Here is a 22700-nt window from a genome sequence, read left to right on the forward strand (position 1 = left end):
TCTACACAGCAAATATTCATGTCTCTTTTATAGGGAAAAGCTGCAGGTGATGTCCCTTTTTGTATTACAATTATTGTTGATTAGCATAGTACAGTATTTATTATCCTCTGTGCTGGAAGATCCATTTAAAAGGTTGTCTTGCCTGTGCCAACCCAGAAACATATACGTGCAGTCCTGCCAGGTCTCAAGCAGAGCTGTCACTGTGTTTCTTTAACATATACGTGTAAGTTTATTTAAAGCAAGTGGATAGATAAGTGTTATAGCCCAGTAACCATCATTTGATTTTATTGTGTTAAAAACAAAACAAAAAAAAAGCTTGGTCTCGGATTGTAGGACTGCAGGCAGTGAATGGAAATACTTCAAAAAATAAAAATAAAAAAAAGTATTGGATAGATTGCTTTGTACTGTATTATATCAACAGGCTCTTCATTATCTGTGGTTTGCTGGCATAGTAATTAAGTGGCCATGAGTATTTCTGGGCAGCAGGAACGGCAAATAAGCAACTCCCTTCAGATTCATGTAATTGTGTTGCAGTTTTGTGTTTTGGTGTAAGAAGCGTGTCTGCTTCATCCAGTACAAACAGTGACTTGTACCACTTGTGGTGAACAACTACACCTTATGTGTGTATATATATATATATATATATATATATATATATATATATATATATATATATATATATATATATATATATATATATATATATATATATATATATATATATATATATATATATATATATATATATATATATATATATATATATATATATATATATATATATATATATATATATATATATATATATATATATATAAAATGTGTATATGTTTTTTGGTTTTTTTTTTTATGGGTGCACCGGTAAAGATTTCTTTCCCGATGGTCATCTATTCAAATCGGCCAGTACCGATCATGAATTCAATCATGAATATTGGTGTACGTTATCGGCTAAAAGCGGCGGCAGTTTTTGTTATTTTAGCCGATAATGTACAACGATATTCATGCTTGAGTTTCTTCAGTTCCAGCACAGAATTGAATGTTTGGTTAGGCGCACGCTGACTATACTATTGATGTTAAAACACTGAGCTAGTCATTTTCCCATTGTTCAAAAGAGTGGTGTTTTGGATTATTATTATTATTATTATTATTATTATTATTATTATTATTATTATTATTATTATTATTTTTATATCTGAAGACAACAATAGAATAGCCAAGTTGTGTGCAGCAGAACAGACTTGAGATTATATATATATATAAAATGTGTGTGTGTGTGTGTGAGATCTGCACACATGGCACTAGTCATGCTCCTACTGTACCATCACATAGTCAGTCGCACTGTCAGGTTTGTATTGTATCAGCATGTCTCCCAATGGTCAGACACTGACAACAGAACACATTTGAGTGTGCTTTTCCTAGGCACCTGCCCCCTACATGCGGGAAATTATACTTGGGAACAAAAGACTGAAAAGTGTTTTCTGTGAATAGAAGAAGCAGCTTTGTTCTTTCTGATTTAAACCATTGCTGTAGAGTTTATTTATGCTACAGTATGTTTTTATAGTATGTTTATATCTGGAATAACTTAGGATAATACCTTCCTAATTGTTTTTGGTGTTTCCTACAAATATACACCTTGATACTATTAAACATTTACATTTTAGAATAAGATGCTTCTTGGGACAGAATTTGCCAGTTACTAGAATATTATTGAAAATCTCCATCTTCTAGAAAATCTGTTTATGCTCCTTGAGAATAAGGTGGCTGTATATCACAATTGCAAGAGCTATGTGTTTTGTTCTGTTTTTTTTTTATATGTAGATTTTTTTAAAAGAATTTTCTGCTCCTGCAAGTTTTATATCTCAGCTTCCCATTGCTGGCTGCATTGCTTCCGTGCACTCTGTCTTGTTACAACTACTATGAAATAGAGAATTATTCAAGTTGTTAAAGTGACTGACTCATCGGGTGACAGGGTTCTTAAAGGTATATCTATCCAGTCTGCAGCAGGAGGGCACCAGGTAAAAAGCAGCCACCTGGTATCACAGCTTGATCCTTTACCTCTGCTGGTTGCAATTTTAAATATACTTTAATTTTTTATTTTTTTTTATTTTAATGTTTTAAAATGTATTTTGGCAGGCAGTGTGGTCCAGAGGTTAAAGTTCAGGGCTTGTAACCACAAGGTCAACAGTTCAAATCCCTCCACTGCCATTGACTGATTCACTGCGTGAGTTTGAGCAAGTCACTTAACCTCCTTGTGCTCCATCCTGCGGATGAGATGTTAAGTCAATGTCCTGTTGTAAGTGACTGTGCATATAATGCACAGTGCACAGCCTACCTCTGTAAAGCGCTTTGTGATGGTGGTCCACTATGAAAGACGCTATATAAAAATAAAGATTATTATTATTATTATTATTATTATTATTATTATTATTATTATTATTATTATTATTATTATTATTGGTTTACTTTTCCCCTGTAGTTTTGACGTGTTTATTTATTCTCTGTTTAGTGTTTCCCAGGGAAGCTTTGTTTTTCTATCTGCCACATTTGGATAGAAGTATACAACTTAAAATTAGTCTGCCTTTTGTTGTTTACAGTGATGTTGATTCATTGTATCAAAAATGTGTTATACACCCCAAAGTGGATGTGACATCTTTTATACAGCCTCTTTTGTGCACATTGTGTCTTGTGGCTGGACTGGATCATGCTAATCTGCTAAGAGGCACCCAAAGAGAGTGATAGGGAGCTGTGACAATCCACTTAGTGTGAGCTGTAATCGCTTTACCGATTAGAAGTAGTTAAAGTGGCATTCAGACACCCTTCAGGCACTGTGTAGCCGAGAAGACTGTCTCATTTTATATATATATATATATATATATATATATATATATATATATATATATATATATATATATATATATATGTATGTGTTGCACCTTCAGAGTGACTCTGCCATATCTCATACAGTATATGCTGTCGATACCCAGGCATAGTCCAAAGTAGCATCAGTAAAATACTCTGCATTGCTGACACCATATCACACAAACTATGATAGGAAATTCACAAAAACAAAATGCTTTTAAATCCCATAAAGTGCATATTTAAAAACAAAATACCTTAGAGCCATTGAATTAAATTAAATTATTCGCTTAGTTTTGTAATTTTTTTCAACGTGCTAATGACACTAAATGGCTCTGTGTGTTTGTATCTTTATGTTTTCTTTAGAAATGAATCTATATAAACAGCAGACAGGCTCACATCGAGAGATGGATGCACATTTACTTTCTCTCTCTCACACACACACACTTGCTTTCAATGTAAGCCTTTCAATGTTGTAGAGCGGTTTAGTGTTCAAGGAATGATAACTCCAGTCAGCACAGCAAACCTGTAAACTGCACTTGGGTATGCCCGTAGATAACTTTTTATTATCAATTTTGAACAGTGAGATACTGCAACTATTTCATTTTCTTAAGTTATTTAAGGTTATCTTCCTCAACAGTTACTTAGTGCTGAAAATATCTCAAGCATTGTTGTTTTAAAATAAGAGTAGTGCTTGGCTGAATGTGAAAAGTGGGCAAGGTAAAATGGTTGAATTGTTTTTTTTCATAAAAGATTGGGCTCATGGTACATAAAATGTACTGAAAGTTACATCTTTGGAACATATTCAATTGCATTCCTTATGTAGAATTGTATGTCCTTGCTAGTGTTTAATTCATTACATTTGACATACTGTATACAGCTTTTTCTACATAATATGTAGTATGTTCAGTAATGCTGCATGCAATATTGTAAGCAGATACTATACCCCCCCACCCCCAAGATTTCTGCAGCATAAAGAATTATTGTGTAATGTTGTATATGACTTGTTTTAATTGTACAGGAAAAATATTGACAAGATCAAAACACACTTTCTTCCTTTATTAAAAAAAAGAAATAAATAACTTAACCATTTTTTTGAAATACAAAGGATTGTGATGTAGATGCAAAAGACAATATGTACTACATAAAAAAAAATGTGTATTTATCTTAAGTTTGACATCTTTGCAGTGAGTCTGTCTGCGTAATACTAATGTAGTATTTATAAACAGACAAGAAATAACACCAAGAATATTGTATCTGTCGGTATGAAATATAGACAGAAAAATGTATTGACTGGAAAATAAGTGTTAAGCGTTATTTTCCTCCTGATTTACTTGACTAGTCAGGAGAAGCTCTAATTCAGTACATCAAAACGTTCTACATGCAGCCTGTGTGTGTGTGTCAGTTTTTATTTTGTGACAGTTGCATCCAAGTCATATCGAGTTACTCGTTCATTAGCAGGTTTCACATTTCATCTTCGAAATACTGGGGAGCAGTAAAGATATTCTGACAGCTCTGCAAACATCAAAAGTCCAGCCTTTCTTAATGCCAGACTCTGCATAGCAAGCATTCATTTCAGAAGCTCACTTGCACTGCTTTAAGACTGGAGCCTGCTTGAGAGAACAAGGAGTACACAATAAGGAACAAAGAAATAAAATTAAAAGAAAAAACAGGAGAAAGAAACTACTGACTCACCGAGACTAAAATACAGTTGGAAGACATTTTTTACCCTTAGGCTAAACTGTCAGTTGTGCTTACCTTACAGAAATCTGCAGCTCCCAGCTTTACAACGCTTTACTTCTCTCTCTAACACATGTACACATTAGACTGCTGGAAAACACTGTTTGGTTATTTTTTTTAAAACATTTTTTACTATTGAACACTGTATATTCATTAGCAGGCAGGCTTAAACAACCATGGCACTTTTTTTGTGAATGTTCATCATCAGCTAACAGGAGCAGAGAAATCAATTGTGGCAGAATATATCTGGCTTTTTTTAATACACAATAGATTACGCATAAAACATACCAACTGGAATAATGTGTAGACTTTGTGTTTGTGTGGATTGCTATTACTTAATTGACCACTGAAAGCAAATCACAGAAATGCGCTAGAGATGATACTCTGTTAGATATTCATTATTCTGAATAAAACACACCTTGTAATTTATTATTTAAAAGTGGTAAGTCTGCTATGTCCACATCTCGTTTAAATAACATTGTACAGAACGTGTGTAGGTTTTAGTTTTTTGTATAAATTGACAGTTTTGTTTGCGTTGTTGCTGTATCTCTTGATTAGCAGGTTAAATTAATCTAGCAATAGTTTGGCTTGTTAGGTGTCAAGATCGATATTATTGAGGCTGGAGAAAGCAGACTAAACCTTTTTTTTTGTTATTCTGTTCGTGTCATGTAGCGAGTCAGCTTCAAATTTTTTTTTTTTTTACACTTCACCTTGAATTTGCATCCGTATAACCCTGCTGTTTCTTAACAACCCTCATTTGCCTACTGCTTTGGGCTGTTTTTTTTTTTCTCTCAGAGATCGTCAACGAAAACTGCGACTAGTATCGTAAAAGTGTAGATGATATGAATAACAATTGTTCGAAGATCTAACCCTCTATCTTCACGGATAACTGACAGACTGCGGAGTCTGAATAAGTGGCAGATAGCCTTTGTCACCACTTATCCGGGCTATACACTTGTAAGGGAGAGCAGAGATAATCGCCTAAATCTAATTAGGGGTTAAAAAAGGCCATGACTGTGATCTGGCGGTCAGACACCTTACTGTATGAATCCTGTTTGCATCAGAAAAATAAGGTTGTCATATTGATTATGCAAATGAGCAGCTAATGGCCGTGGCTCATCCCCTCTTGTGCAGCTGAAGAGTTCTGAGGCAGCAGCTTTTCCTAAAGAAGGGCTACGCTTATAGCATGCCGTATGTTTTCTCTTTTTTGTTAAATTAGAGGGTTTTAAGAGGGGTTGTGAAAGAGTTTGCTTACTATGGAGATTAGAGAGCCTTGACTGGTTGTTGTAAGATAAATTTAGCTGGGCACGTGCACCTTTGTTAGGGCAAAAAAGCTTCATTAACTTTTTTTTTTTTTTTTGCTTTGGAGATCTCTGTTGTCCTTTTATTAAAAAAAAAATCAATACTAATTCCATCCCTGTATCTCATAATAAAATAATAAAAATAAAATGTTGCCGCTTCTTATAGGAACTGTAGTTTGATTATGTTGACCAAGTTTTGCTATTGAAAAAATTGTGGTCAAATAATAATATTAATGATAAAAAGGTCAATAATTATTAAATAATGATAAGGAGAAAATGTTGTTTCATGGAAACAAACTCTTCAGCAGTGGTTTCTAAAAGAATAAGGTAGAAGTGTTACTGGTGAGATTTATTTTATTGCTGTATACTGAAACATGTTTGCAGATAACCCTATATGCTAGTAAATGATCATTCACTGAGGGCCTCATTCTTGTGTAATGAGTGAGGATTGACAGACTTCGGTGCATTTAGTTTTTGCATGTCTACTTGCCTGCATGGGGTAATTCAGGGAGGTTTTTTATGCAGGTGGCAATGCATTTATGTCATATTCTTAAATCTGTACTTCGAGAAGACTGATTAGGGTTAATTTGTTATTTAATTTAGTAAGAATTGCGTTCTACTTATTTATGTTAAACCTTGTACATTTTAAGGAATGACAAAGCATTCTAAAAATGTTTTTGTTCAAAAACACAAATCTTGGCTGTTTACATGGCGTCCATTAGTAAACTACGTTTGATTCGGTGTATATGAAAAAATAAGCTGCAATCATTCCAATGAACTCTTTGAAATAGTTTTTCAGGAACAGAAAACTAAAGTACATTGTAGCCCACGGCCTTCCTCTGTGTGTCACACATCTCTGATAGAGATCTGTACTACTAGTAAAATATTAATATATAATGTATAGTGTGTGCACAGTATGTGTATACATAAAACTCTTAACCGTATCTCGGTCATTAATGTGAATTTATTACTTTAATTGCAAAACTGAAATGTTTTGGATTTTGTCCAAAAACAGGTCCTAGTTCAGAAGAAAAGTTTATTTATGTATTAACTGTGTTACTTATATATGTGAAACTTACTTGTACAGCTAGAGCTCAGAAATAGCTTTTTATAAAAATATAAATATATATATATACTGCATAGTGTAGCACGATGTTTGTACAATAAGGCACAGGACCATAATTAAAGCAGCTAAAACAAACTGAAAGATGACAGTAAACACCGTAATGACAAAGTTTACTGTTCTACTGTTTGTGTGTATTCCATTATGTATGACTGTTTGGATGGAATATTCTAACAATGGTCTGGGCTAGTGAATGAGTAGAATACTCACTGATGACTAAAACCTCATAAGTTACTGTAGTTGAAGTAATCAGCCAGAGGCTTTTCAAAAGCAAACCATGGGCCTGGAGGACTTAAGAAAGAGAATGGACACAGATGTAGCCTGAATGTCTCATCCTGCCCAAAAGCAAGTGCTGGCAGATAAATGATCATAAAGGGATAGGGATTTCTTTTTCTTTTCTCTTTTTTTTTTTGCGAGCCCTAAGGATTTTTTCCACCACAACTTTTTTTGTGAGTCTTGGAAATGAAAAGCATTCATCCAGTGCCCCAAAGAGCGGATCCATTGAATGGGATAACGGTGTAATGTACCATCGAAGGGAGGATTGAAAGTGATTATCTTGTTAACTCCTGACAGCTACCGCCAGCTTGAAATAAAACCAGTGGACTTGATTTGCAAATGAATTAGAGCTTTTTTTTTTTTTTTTCATTTTGTGCCAAGATCATCTTTTTATATTCTGATATGACAGATGCTATGTTCCAAGCTTTTGTTCCTCATCAGTTTTCCACTAGATAAAAAAGCCAAAGATTTTAAAAGTGATTTTAATATTGGAATCCCCTCTGCTTGGGGTTTGTCATTTTATGTACAAGTATTTCAGTCTTGGGATTCTGCAGGAGAAAAAAAAAAAAAAAGTGTTTGGGGTGATATTGTTCCCTTTCAGACATTAGGTTTTGATTAGTTTAAGTCATAATTGGAGAGATGAAAAGGAGCAAGGCTTTTAGGGAAATTGGAGATTGATTGCTCAGCTTTTGTTATTCACCTTTTAAAAGAAGTCAATTTTCTGTAAAATGTAACTTCCAAATTAAATTTCCTTAGCTATTGAGACACAGCCTGACTCTTGTTTTAGAATGAAATCTTAATATTTTACACACGCTGTCCAGAAATATAGTGTGAACTCAGACTCTAGTGTCTAGCTGCATGGTGCTGTTGTTAAGTATTCTGCATTCGTGCAGACGCAGATGGTGTGTTGTTAGGTATGATAATTGTTGTACACTCTGTTTTAAGTTCCTCGTTAACCTTTAACCTCTCTTACCAGTTCAATTTTTTTTTGAAGCATGGGTGGGGTAGTACATTTATGAATGATGATAAGATCTGTTCAATAATAAATCAGTGTTTTTTTTAAAGCGTTATTATTTTCAAAAACCTGCTTTTAATCGGTCACTCCAACTTTTAAAAACATACTTTTGGCATCCTCATGTTGTGCAATCCACTATGTATAAATATGCAGATTTACATCGTAGTGTCTTTCAGAGTGTGTTATTTCTTAACCTACACTACTGATTTTACAGGGTCAGGGAACACAATCTAAAAAAAATCTCTCCTCACTCACGGGTGCATGGACGAGGTGAAAGGAAATATGTTGTTTTGAAGAATTGAATTTTTTTTTTTTTGTGTGTGTGAAATATGGGACTACGGTCCAGGATCAGAACATACACTTGTTGAAGGAGAGTTACTTTTCACTTTACATCAAAAATCAGCTTTTTGTGCATTTTATGCATCTTAACATTTTTGTGTGCGTTTATTTTCAACAGTTAGATGCCGCTGTAATTAGTAACGTGATAATCCAATAATGTACCAAATGGGCAAAGTGAGAGCTGTCTTATATCGACCATGCCAAATACAAACAGGTAGGTGATATGTTATGTCAAAAGAGCAATAAAACTTGGCTGCGTCCTTTTAGCATAGACGTTTGATTTGCTTTTCTGCTAAGGAATTAGGACTTATTCATAGCATTGACCCTGAATTGGACCTTCATATGATGTGCATCGTATCATGCTAGTCTTAAATAATTAAGCAGAACTTACTTTGTCTATTTGCACTATTTATACGCTGTACCAAAATCAAAAACGGCTTCTGCTGAAACACTGGTAAAAGGTAGTGTGTTAATCCTCTATTAAACCTTAAATCACAGCATTTTATTCCTTTTACTGGTGGCTGTTAACCTGCTACAGAAATAAATGGTTTTCCCATAGCTTTTCTTGGATTATCTTGAAAGCCTCATCCCATGTGTACAAGCCAGTGCAATTAATTGAGGAAGAAAGGTATACGTTTCTACACCACCACATATAAGTATGGTTTACTTTTGTCTGTGATCTCCTGTGTAAAGCATTCAGTAAACTGAATGTTCATTTATACGCAAACAGTTTAACAGAAATTCAAAAGAAGGGTACCCCGGTATACACACAGGAATTTCAATTTACAGGCTGCTAAAATAGTCGCTACAGCAACTGCAATCACAGCTGTCTAAGCCTCAGATGAACAGGTTTACTGCAAAGGTAGCCCAGTAGATTACTAGCCATTTCAATTTGCTTATTAGATAAATGTTAACTAACATCAGACATTGCAAAAACTGACAATCCAGGCACAGTGCAGATACTAAACACATCATTCAGTGATGTGTAATACATTTGCTTTGCATGTTTACAGGTGCCTAACAATAAATTAATGTTCAATAACATGGTTGAAGAAGCGTGAAGTTGCTTAAGCGATGTCTCTCTCATAGCACTAACATACTCGTACTGTTTGTGTGGCAGTATGCCGGTTGTCTTCTTTGCACCAATGAGGTCTTTATTTTATTGATTAGGAAGTGTTGCTGTTTTTATTACGACAGGGATGCCTGGCTAGTTTTCCCTGACAATGTAAGGGGCAGATATTCATTCTCAGGTGTAAACAATAATATCTCAAAGTACATGGTATGAACAAAGTAATTCCACTAAATATTACGAAAATATCTCTCTCTCTCTCTCTCTCTCTCTCTCTCTCTCTCTCTCTCTCTCTTCTATATTATATATATATATATATATAATATTATGATATATTATATATATATATATTATTATATATATATATATTATATATATATATATATCCTGGATTAGGTCTGAGAATCCCCCCCCCCCCCCCCCAGAATTGCAACACGTTGTGCCAGACAGACTTTAAAATACATTTCTGTTTTAAGCTAGCTTGTTCATATATTGCTTATGTTGAACAAAAAGCTGCTGAGTTTGTGCTTCCTTCTTAAGAATATTCATTATATGAAAGGGTTAAGTTGGATGCCAGGGACTGAGGCATTCATACTGTAATGCATCGCTGATGAGCAGTGTGCTAATGGCCCTTCCTGTTGGGTGGAAATAAACTGACTGGCTTTGCATTTTAAGTCCTTGGTTCCTACATTGACTGACTAAAGATATTCATCTCAACCATGTCAAGTAGGGAAATAATAGAAAAAAAAAAAATAAATAATGCAATTATTTGAAACTTGACCACAAATGACAATTCATCTCATACTCTCATGACTTTAATTAATTGTGTGCTACCTGGAATTCTAGCCACAGATTAAAGGAAGCTATAGCAGAGAAATTTAGTAACTACGAACATAATAGTAGCCTTCAAAATTAGTCGATAATGATGTCAACATGGGACTGAGAGACTGGGGTTGGAGCCGAGCAGCTCCCTTGACATGAATGATATGCGAGACATTTCCAATTTGCCAATATTGACTGCAGCAAAAGCCATGCATTAAATGTAGCCCTTTTTAACACGTTGGTTTGTTTGTCCTCTTTTACTTAAGTGGGAATAAATAGTGCTTTGCTTTCAGAACAAAAGAAACAGCTTGTTTTCTTTTCTAATACACTGGATTTGCTGTGCTCTGTTGTATTTTAATCCTTTTTATCCCGAATAAAATATACTGCGATATCTTTTAATCATGAAAATAGGTATTTTCCTTTCAGCTTACAATTTAATCTTTTGTGGGTCAATTATTTTAGTAATGTTACTGCAGTGCTTTCCACTGTTAGACAGAGTACAGTGCAGCCCCAGGGTACAGTAAGTATTCTTTACAGGTGAAGAGGTTTCTAGATGCTTTTGTCTTCCCAACAGAGATTTAATAGCTTATCTTGCTGGCTGTCAAATTGTGTGTTGTCTGATTTTTATGTAAATCTTTGTAGTTTTGGTTTTAAATTCCTATGTGAAACCAAAAAAAGCCACTATGTTTATTTGTAAACATAGGACACTCTAAATAGTCTGTGGTCAGTATGTTACAGTAGACAAAGTAAGTGGTCCCGGAGTTGTTTCTGGTAAGTATATTTTTCAAGAATATTTTCACTCATTTCTTAGTTTCAATTTCCAAGCAGTGTGCTATTTGAAATACTAGTGGGAAAGTGTCGACAGCCACTAAACTACCCCAACTCTTGAGAGTGGACTTAGAGGGTCAGAGTGGGGAAGCATGCTTAAAAGAAAAATGTAATATAAAAACATAAATGCAGAAAATCATGCTAGCTACAGAACCACTATTACACGTACCACATACAATATTAATTCTTAATTCCTCCTGTAGAAATGCAACAAAGCTTTACTTTTCCTCTCTGAACAGTATGCTGCTGATGAAAGGCAGTTGTAGTCAGTGGTTTATTTCTATCGGGACCAGGCTGAGATTGAAATTGACAGGTGCCAAGGGGGTTTATATAGGGCAGCCTCAGTCTCGTCTCTGTTCGTTTCATAATCTGTACTTTATGAATACTCAACTAGTACATTTCCTGCTTGAGAGCTTCATGTTACACCAATATTACTATCTGTGCTGCCTCAACTACAAATTGGATGAACAGCCCCTGACACTTTTTCAATATTATTACATTAAACCAAGTGGATTTTGATTGATAACCTAATATTCAGCTAATGCAAAACATCAATCATGGCAAGTATATTAATTATTTAATATTGCAGTCTAATTCAGAAATCGATGCTCTGCATGAGGGAAAGCAAAACTCCCAGCAGACCTGAAGGCAGAAGATGATAAAAAAAAAATAAAAGGACCTTCTATATTCGGTGTGCTTGTTCGATACAAATCTTTATTCATTTGCCAATAATCTCTTCTCATTTTCCACTTCAGTACCATTTTATCAGTTTTGAGACCCATAATTGAATTAGGCCTGCTTTTGGCACAGGAGGAGGGAGGGAGGAGTTGTACAAATATTGATGAAGTAATGACAGGGACGGCACTGGAGACAGACCACGAAGCAGAGGCTGCCTTCATAGCCCATTAACTGGAGGCAGCCTGCAACACTTTCTTTGGACATGATGTAAAATGTTTCCCACTAATTGTGGCTCATTAGGGAGATTATACTACACTGTCACTGTAGTAACAAATGTACAGCTCTCTAATTATTCTTCCAAGTCATGTATAATAAATGCTCTTGTTTGTTACACAAAATGTAATGTAATTAAAAGCTGATGAAGTATTTCTTTAGTGATTACATATACCCATTTGCATGAATAATAAGGGAATTACTAACTGATTTTTTTTATTATTGTATGTATGTATGTATATAAAAAAGCATTGATATGCGGGAGCTAAAGCTTTTGTTCTCGCCAGATGTGCTACAAGTTGTTTGTGAGAAGCTAGCAACTCCTCTTCATTTAAAATTAACTGAATTAGTCTGGTATATGCACGTGCATTAACTTATGATTAGTACTGTTCAATTGCATACATTGGATCCTCAAGCTATGTTGATATTTCACAGACCAATAACTGCTATAACTATAATGGGAATATTTGCCCCTGTAATAGTTTTCAAATGCGCCTAAAAATGCATCTATTATTTATTGCAAATGTGTCCCTTTTAATCTGCCTGTTTATTTTCCCTTTTCCCTTCTGTACTGATTTCACATTTTAGGCTTCTGCTCTTTGTGTTTTATAATATCTTGTCAGCACAACACTTTAATATTATCCTTCTTTACAGTACTGTTATAATTAACCTGACTATTAGTCTATTTTTCTGTTTATTCACAACCCATTCTATGTTAACAACCTTTAATAAATTAACTGTGTTCAGTGTTTTTTTTTTTTTTTTTTTTTTTTTTTTTTTTTTTTTTAATGATTTCATAACCTGAATTTGGTGTGCAACAGAAAATGCAATTTCCTGTTTTACACTAATGTGATCATTAAAATAGTTATGAAGCTGCACACTGTGAACAATTTGGAATTCCTTGTATAATTACAATCAGCTTGTGAGTCAAGTGGCCATTGACCTATAATTCCACCTAAGTCATGAAATGCACACCACAATAAGGGACGTCCTTTTCCAGTCCCTGGCACTAAAATGGGGGCAAACAAAAGTGCTGTAGGCTGAAGCATTCCCATCTTCAGTGAAACCAGTTTAGAGTGGGAACCTGGTGATAAACTGGATAAGTCTGATCAGCAGGTGACCTTATACTGCTGAGGCACAGATGAACGCATTCAAGAGTTGAGCGACCAGATTTGCTTCATATTAAACACAAAGGGGTTCATACTTTTAATATCGGCACCAACTTTTTATTCTGATACGAGGTAGAAAAATAATTGGTAGCTACAACTGCTGTCGGATGAAAAAAGTGTACTTTTGAAGGTTGATAGTGAAAATGCAATTTATACAGAAATAGAACAAACCATTATCATTCACAAAAAGGAACAGGTTGAGAATGCTTTTTTTTATTCTTAGTCATTTGCCAGCAGGGTTTTATTTACAGTTTTGGAAATTTGTTCTTTGTTACAGGAACGCTGGACACATCAAAGCAGCATTAGAACATCTGGTAAGTTCTGATTTCAGCATTTGCATCATTGATATCTGCATCTTAAATGAACATGTTGGAGTGAGCTTTGAATACCTTGAATTGAGAAAAACAGCCATTTCCCAGGGGGTCAGCCTTACTTTTATTTTGTAAAGGCACTTCCACCTTCATTAATCTCGTCGTTTCCAGGGAATTTTAATTCTTGTTTTAAATGAATTTTTGATGTAGAGATGAAATAAAAGGGATAGCCGTTCTCTCACAGGTGGTGCACTAACAACAAAAACATTTTGCTTTTCAAAGGGTAACCTATGTTTGACTGATGTATATCTTAGCAATACAAAGTCCATGTCTGGGTTTATGGAGAGTACATTTTAGGATGTTTATGGTGCATAATTAATGTAGGGATTTAACACACCTTTTGTCCTGAAACGCAATGAAATTGATATTTTGGGGCTGATAGATTATGCTTTTCCAGTGGAAATGCTAATGTTTGTTTAAGTAACCACAGTGGTAAAACAGAAGAACAAAAGAGAAGGAAGCACATCCATTAGCTCCAGACTCTTTCAGGTGAAAGCCATCAGTGTTGAGAACCATGCATTTCAGTTCAATTGGATTTCTGTACATTTCAGTTTTGTGCCTTGGATATAATGTAGTTCCCACAGGAATGACATGCAGTGAAGTAGGAATTTTGTTTGAGAAAATGTAAAACTACTTGCATACAGATTTATTATTTATTGGGGTCATGATTTGAAGTCCTCTCTTCCATAGTTTCACATTTTAGCTCAGTATTATAAAGCAATCATCTTTCAGAAACAAAGCAATTGTTTTTAGTTCTATTTTAAATTTCTCCTAATTTCAATATAGAGTACCGGAAGCAGAGATATAGTACACGTGTACCACTTCATTTGATTTGCTTCCTATCCTCTATTGCTGATATGGTCACAAGTTTGGTGAAATGACCTGTTGTGTGCTTTTTATCTTGTGGTTTATGTTTCTTTTTATAAACAGCTTTGGCAGAAAGTACTGGCTTTACTGGCTTTAAGTGAAAACAACTAGTCTGAAAACAAATAATGGAGAATGTTATAAGGTAATGAGAAGTTGAAAAGGAATTAAACAAATTAGCAGTTTAATTTAAACAAATGTAACAATGTACTGTATAGTAGTTTCCAAGCAGGACACTATTATGCAGTATGTCACTTAACAAGCGGAGGCATTCCAGGCTTTGGGAGAGGGTTGAGTGACTGTATGTCCTTCAGTTGAGTATATTCTGTTGGCAGCACTTTGTCTGTGAGCTTTCACAAACAGTGGAGCCAGCTGGAGTTCTTATGGCTACAGTGGTCCAGTTTGTAGCCTTCACTACAGTATAGCATTTCAGTGCTGTGACCTTTCTGCCCTTGCGGTCAAGTGACAGAGTCTGACCACTTAGTGTTGAAGAGTAACCTGTCATTAATAGCTTGTTTAGTCCATCAGTGGCTTGTCAGGATATAGTTGTTGCTTGCCAGCAATGCAGGCACTCCCATTGTTGCTACATGTTAATCAATAACCACCAGCTGATGAAAGCTGGTCCCGGTTAGGCAGGCTAACATGCTTTTATGTTTGAGCCCAACTGTGTCAGCATTACTGCCATATATATGAAAACATGGGCTGACAATTAAAAAAAAAACATGGGCTGACAATTAAGGTTGATTATTTTGTAGTTTTTAGGAATGGGAGTTTTGGAGATTCTTTTAATGTAAGAAATAATCGATTTGTGGTAAAGCAGGGTTAAAGCAGAATTGATGTTGCTTGACATATTTAAACATTTCTGTTTAGTTAAACAAATTGGCAGGCTTTCTATTGAAATTCAATTTGAGTTCAGCAGTGCAGTGCTTAGATAACCCTAACTGGTTCAATTACCTAATTACAGTATTACCTTCCTTAGATAGACCAAGTGATCCCATTAGTAATGTAAATGTATGCCCTCCCTCTGTGTTTTCAGATTTTTTTTTCCTATTGTATATTCGTTCCATTAACTGTTTTGTATACTGTACAGGTTCTCACAGCTGCTTGGTTAACAAATGTAAGTATTTTAATTCACACATTTTACACTAATTTAGTTATTACTGTTCTGATTTTTTTTTTCAAGCCACTTCAGTCAACCTACTATAGTCCTAAAGTACAGCCCCTTCATTTAAACTGCCCTCTTTTCCAAACAGGAGGCCCCAACTTCTTCCTGCAGAAACTCCTCTTTATTTGGCTACCCGTGGTGTTATCTCATTGAGCAGTTTTAATAAAAGGGATTCTATAGTGCTTTAATGGAAACATCACCTACTAGTCTCCCATTCTTCCAAGCGTATTTTAAAACTTCCACCAAAAAAAAAAAAATCACCATTCGACTAAAAGTAATTGTATATAGGTCATATTTGTAATAATGTTAATGGTAATATTAGAAATTCTACTGTAGTTAACATGACACTACAGTTAGCTACATACATTTTTATATATTTTAAATTGAGACAGCATGTTTAGTTGTACTTTTATGTACTGTATCATGCCCCCAAAAACCCTTACCCAATGATGTGCTATGACACAGTGATATCCTTAGTCAAAATCTTTCAATGAGCTAGGGTTACCATACATCCGGTTTTTCATGGACATGTCCTCTTTTTTGGCCTTCCGATCTCTGTCCGGGCGGATTTTTGAAAAATGAACGAATGTCTGTGATTTTGCCTACTTGCCCCTTTGCTGTTGCTGATGCTTGCAGAGCTGCAATTCCTGGCATGTCCTGATAGCGCCGCGTCTGCACAGACGACTCTATTGTTCACTGGGGCCGGTTGTACTGGATCCCAGATTTGATCTTGCTCCTGTGACGTACTGGGTTATACTAAAAGAATCAGGGTTGATCCTGAGTTCAGTTTGACCTCAAAATCTGATCCTAACTCGATCTTGCTTCAGAGCAGAATCACATTCGGATCAGAGCTTGATTTAACATATTTAAATAGATGAACTACAACGGCTCATTCATAGACTGACGGGAGTGCATATTTTGTGATCGGCCAAAAAAGCTTCTTTGGGTTTATTGCATTATAGCGTGCTCTGCAATACTTTAGTTTTGCTTCAAATAAATGCACTGTGCAATATAAAATATAGTAGAATTAAACAGGATAAAATAGCCCTTCTTTTTTGTATGCACTGAATATATTTGCATCACAGCCACCAAATAACAGCAAACATAAAACACTTGCTTGGTGCAACTATAATATAACACACATTGTTAAACAAGCCAAATATGAATGTGTCAAAACATGTAACTAATTAAAAAATTAACTGACTTCATTTCTTTTTCTTTCAGTTTTTTGCCCATCACTAGAAAAAAAATTAAATAAATAAATAAATACACATTATATAGGCTTATATATAATATACATTTTCTTTAACCTTTTTTTGCTATGTAACACCTGTAGTTGCCTTGGATAAAGGTGTCGGCTTAATAAATAAATAAAAAGGAATTAGTTCATTCAGTTGCTCTACACAAATAAATCAAAGAGATTTGCATAACAAAATAAACAAAATGACTACCCGTACGTATTGTGTTGACAAACTGCAATTTTAACTGGAACCTGTTGCCTGTAGTAGGATTGATGTCCACTTAATATGTTCCAATGGGCATTGACTCATGTAAAAAGTCCCTTAAATAAAAATTGGTTGCCCGTCAACAACCCCCCCTGGGTAGTGTCCCCTTTTTGAGGATCTGAAATATGGTAACCCAAAATGAGCTCTTCAACAGTTGGCTGTCAGTTAGGGTTGTCCTGCTTTTCATTACTTGCTGATTGTTGTTTATAATCTGTTTCCTTAAAATGTAAGTAATATTATTTATGAGAAGAAAAATGCTACAAGTGGTGGGAGAAAAATAAAAAAAATAAATAACATTTATTGGGATAAATATATATGGCAAGACACACACCAGTAAAGCAAAATTAGGATTTCTGATGTTTTGTCAAGTAACTGGAGTATGCAATCGTAGCATCCTCATTTGATTTTTTTTTAAAGACATGTTCTTAATTTGATTATGCATGTAAACATTCATTAATTAAAAACCTCAATAATCGTCTCAACCAATTATGTTACGGATCTTCAAACTTAAATGGTGACCTCCAGTTCAAATAGCCCTCTGTGATCCAGTCCAAAATATAACCTAAAAACACACAAAAAAAAATCTTCATACAGAAATCAGTTGTTTGTTTTATAATAGCACAAATATTTTATTCAGCAGCCATTACCTGTAGATAATTGATCTTGTGGTTTTTTTTTTTTTTTTTTTTTTTCCCCAAAGTGCTCTGAGCAGCCTGGCCTTCTAAAGCTTTACCATGGCTCAGGTACTGCACTACATTTTGAATGCACCCAAGGTAGATGGGAGCAAAGCATGTGTCAATGAATAGATCAAAATGAAAGCAATATGAGTAGTGGATGTGTTTTTATGATGGATTGCCTCATTCCAGACTATCACTACGGAAGTTCAAAGGTAACCTTGCCACTGGTGACTCAACGTCTTTGTCTCAATTACTGTAGTTTTCTTTTTTCAGAAGGACAATCAAATAGATGTATTGTTGCACTATGACTACTACTGCTACTACTACTACTAATAATAATAATAATAATAATAATAATAATAATAATAATAATAATAATAATAATTGCTTTGCTGAAACTGATTTTCTTTGTGGTGATTCCATTTTTTAAATACTTTTGTGTTGTATTATATGAACATACTCAAGAACACATGACAACCTCCAGTATTGTGTTTTAATTTGTATTTAATTTATTAAATGCACTATTCCTATGTTTAACCAAATGGAAATGTTGGGAAACTGGCTCTTCATTTAGAAAATGTAAATGTCTTAAGAAAATGGCGTGTAGGTACTATATTAACGAACCAACTCAACTTCCCCCCATCCTCTTGCTGGTCTACTGTTTTGATCAACCTTGATGTGTGGATTTGTTGACAGTATTTGTGCGAAAAGGGGACTGTATTATAAAAAGCTGCACAGCAGTGTGTGAAATGTTGAACCAAATTCAGTCTATTGGCTATATGCAAACAAACAACCGCAATAAAAAAAAAAAAGCAAGCATAAATTGCCATTCTGCAGCCATTGACATGCCGGTGGTTTCTGAGTAATTTGATTGCGGACGATAAAAAGCTGACAAGATGTCCACGGCGCCCCATTAGATAAAAGGAGTATAAAACCATGAGTTAATCTGCAAACAGATTTCCATTCTTAATATAATGATTTCATCATATTTGCTATAGCAGGCTGCGCTCCATTTTGATCTCTCTCCTCGTTAAATGATGTAGTAATTTGACTGACCTCTGACCAGGTGCATATCCAATTCATAATTGCATGTCATTCTGACAGTGAAATTACTTCGGTGAAACCAAAGTATTCATCTGGCTTCTCGAGTAAAAAAACTAACAAAAGAAATATTGCATTAATTTTCAAATGATGATATTACATTTAGCATTGGGGCCTCATATATCAAAATCTGAAAACTACTCGGTTACTGTATATGTTTAATCTTAATGGTATCTGTGGATGTCAAGGGCATGGAGGAAATTAAATCGGAAAGTGCAGATAGACCAAAGAAGATATTATCTCTTGATGATTGCAGTTTTGATAGGTATTTCAGTGAATTTCATTTTCGCAGAATGGTGGAAGATGAGTTAGCCACCAGATTTTCTCATTTTTCTTCTACATGATTTATGTGAGTTGAGTGTAAAACTTTTTATGGGAGCACTGTTACTGAAGATGAGAGGTAAATTAATGCACTAGGTTTCCATCTCGGCGCCATGCACAAATACCAGAGCAGTGACTGCCGAATAGTCATTATTCAGGGTTGTTTACATTCAAAATATGTAATGAAATCTGTTCGCAATAATGAAGGGAAAAAAGTTTGGGAAATTGTAAAAGTCGTGAAGTTTGAGAAATGATGCAACGCTCCTGAAATAACATTTAGGAGATATGAATTACATTATTATGCACCAACTCTGCCTTCTACAGATAGAAGATAAACTGCTTCCGACGAGTAAAATGTTGTTAGCCCTATCCTGAAGTATGGCAGACTGTAAAAGAGTTCCGATTCCATGTTGTGATTATATAGAAATATACAACATTATTTTTTATATAAGATAAAAATATAGAGGTTCTTGCTCAATGTTATACAGGTTTTTTTTTTTTTTTTTTTTAGATATTGCAGTGGAACTCCTGTTTCCCTGAACATATATTTGTGGATATTAAAAATGGGATTATTGCGTTTTCAGGCTTTGTTTTTGAGGTATTGTAAATACACAACTAAAGAAATAACTCTTTAAAGAAAGTCCTAGCTAATGTTGGATGTGTTTGTGGCTAGCTGAGTTTTCTTAAGGGGTGGCTATATCTCTTTTTCTTGTTGATATGCTCTAAAAGAAATTCTCTCTTGTACATTGCGCACATATTTTTTCTTTTTCTCCATCAAGACCAGTTCAGTGTGTGTATTTAAAAATCTTTTCAGGCTACTGCCTTTTAACTAGAAAAAAAAACCCAGTAAGTATTAAAAAAAAAAAAAAAAGCCATTTGCTATCTTAGACAGGAAATGGGTAGGTCTTTGATGGACTAGACGGGTACACTGCAGCTTGTCATGGCACAAGGTGATAGGTTATACTTGAACTGAACTTTTGCTGACTGTAATAATGATGTACGCAGGGGTGCTCTTTTTTTATTCCCAGTGGGGTACAACCCATGAAATTGAACAGTAAAATCAAAAAGTGGTGTCTTATTTGATTACGCGTAGGTCAAATAATGTAACAACAAAACTGTTGATATCAGAAAGCCCCTAAAAAGTAGACGTCACTGTAAAAAATGTGTCATTTAAAAAAAAAAAAAAAAGTTTTCAGTATATTGTGATTTTCATTGAATTAAAGCATATTTCATTAAGTAAATCCATACTTGTTGAGCTGTTGAGAGAATCCATTAACAGTTGTTTATCTAACACTATGGAACCCTGCTTGCAACTTCCTTTCCATGCTTGTTATTTCTCTTTAATTGTCTTGATAGCGGTAAAGGGCTGGTTTTATAAATAACATTGTTTATTGTGACATTTTGGCTACGGCTTTATTTAGCAGTATTGGAAAAGTATTAGAGATTCACAGAATTGTGTAGCACTTCCTTTTTGTTATATGATATAATATATTTCATGTTTGTCAGATGTCGAAACCTTTGAGGATGCTGTAAGTACAATATACTGTAACCTAACAGTGATTTCTCTGAGAGGTGGATTTTAAATGTGATCAGTGTCAAGGGTGTTGGAGTTTTGTCTGATGCCTGTCACAATGACTGGCCACTTATCAGTTTTGCCACAGTTGGTCCTTTTTGATGGACACATCTTTAATTCTAGGGCAGCTGTTATTCATATGCAGTTCACATCAGGATACCCAGCTGGAGTTAATCTTGAAGTTAGACCTGCCTCATGACAGCACAATTAAATGTTTATTGTGTATTAATTAATTACTGAAATTGGGATCTATCAAAAAATCACACATGGACATCAGACTTCTGATTATTGTCCCCCTTGGAAGCTCCTCATTAGGGAACTGATTAAACTGACAGATATGCACACCTGAAGTCAGAAACATAACAAAAAGACCTGCTCTTTCAGGCAAATCAAAAAAATAAAATAATTTTAAAGGATGAAGGGCATGTAACGATACAGAACAGCTATGCTTCTGATAGCCAGTCCTCATTCCTCATCTCTTCCCAAGCATATTGCAGCAAGAGGGGTCAGGTTATCGGTTTACTTTTTTCCTGATATATTTAGCAGTTTTTGAAAAGCAGCCCACAGCTTTGTAATGTGTCGACATCATGTAACAATGTTTAGCACATTGATTTGCCTCACCTGGACGTCAGTGAATGGTTATGATTATGTTTTCTTAAAATAAAATGTCACAGGGTCTCCTGAATGGACCATCCAGTAAAGGTCTCCGCGTGGCGTGCAGGATGCTCCCTATAGCCTGGAGATCGCAGGTTCGAATCCAGGCTATGTCACTGCAGGCTGTGACTGGCGCACAACTGGCTGAGCGCTGCCCAGGTAGGGAGAGCTTAGGTCGGCAGGGCTAGCCATGATTCACCGCGCCCCAGCGAACTCTATGGCTGATAGGGAGCCTTCGGGTCTGCAGTGGGGCCATTCAGATTTGGCACTGTAGGTCTGATGGCTTTGCTGTGGATCTGCATTGCGAAAAATGGCGGATTGGCAGAAACACGAGTGAACTGGGATAAAAATAATTGGGCATTCCAAATTGGGGAGAAAACCGGGGTAAAAACCATTGCTAAATACCACTGACTAAATTTAAACAGAAAAAAATTCAGATGGCAGTGGATATGCTTCCCAGTAACATATTTGTTTGTTGTCAGAGATGTCAAGTTCAGCACGAGAGTAAATTAACATGTTTTATTGAAAAACTCTTTACAGCTACACAAGGAGAGCCATTAGTCAGAGTAGAAAAAAAGTTTTACAGCTGTTTTAGTGAGCTATGCTTTACATGCTAGACCTCATCCTCCCTTCATCAATGCTAAATATTGCTATGAGGGGTGGATCCTTCATTGTAAGTCCTTTCAAAATGACAGGCACTTGTTTGGGTAATGAATGCGCTGTACATAGCTGGCTGCAATAGTGGTAACAAAAAGGTTGATTTCCGACTGAAAAAAACACATCATATACTTTGAATCTACTCGCACTTTGCAGGGTGCATTAGTGTTGATTACAAAAGATAGAAACTAGGCTGTATACAAAGTTCAAGCCAGTATTTAGAATGAGAAATATTGGCTGATACCTTTGTAGTTTAAATTGAAGTCTCCTTTCACTGAGTTTCTTGCATTTGAGGCTAGAAATAAAAAGAAAAGTACACACAA

At 35.1% G+C, this 22700-nt stretch overlaps 1 protein-coding gene across 3 annotated transcripts in view; it reads left to right on the plus strand.

Moving 5' to 3' along the window:
* The window catches only part of LOC121323697 (serine/Arginine-related protein 53-like), a 105212-nt gene that overhangs the window by 22326 nt on the left and 60186 nt on the right, over nt 1-22700 (plus strand). For all 3 annotated transcript variants that reach the window (XM_041264895.1, XM_041264894.1, XM_041264896.1), the window contains exon 5: nt 13767-13803. In XM_041264895.1, the coding sequence (XP_041120829.1) occupies nt 13767-13803 (37 nt within the window). The remainder of the gene's footprint in view (nt 1-13766; nt 13804-22700) is intronic.

This window comes from Polyodon spathula, chromosome 11 (assembly GCF_017654505.1).
Source record: "Polyodon spathula isolate WHYD16114869_AA chromosome 11, ASM1765450v1, whole genome shotgun sequence".
Taxonomy (NCBI): Eukaryota; Metazoa; Chordata; class Actinopteri; order Acipenseriformes; family Polyodontidae; genus Polyodon; species Polyodon spathula.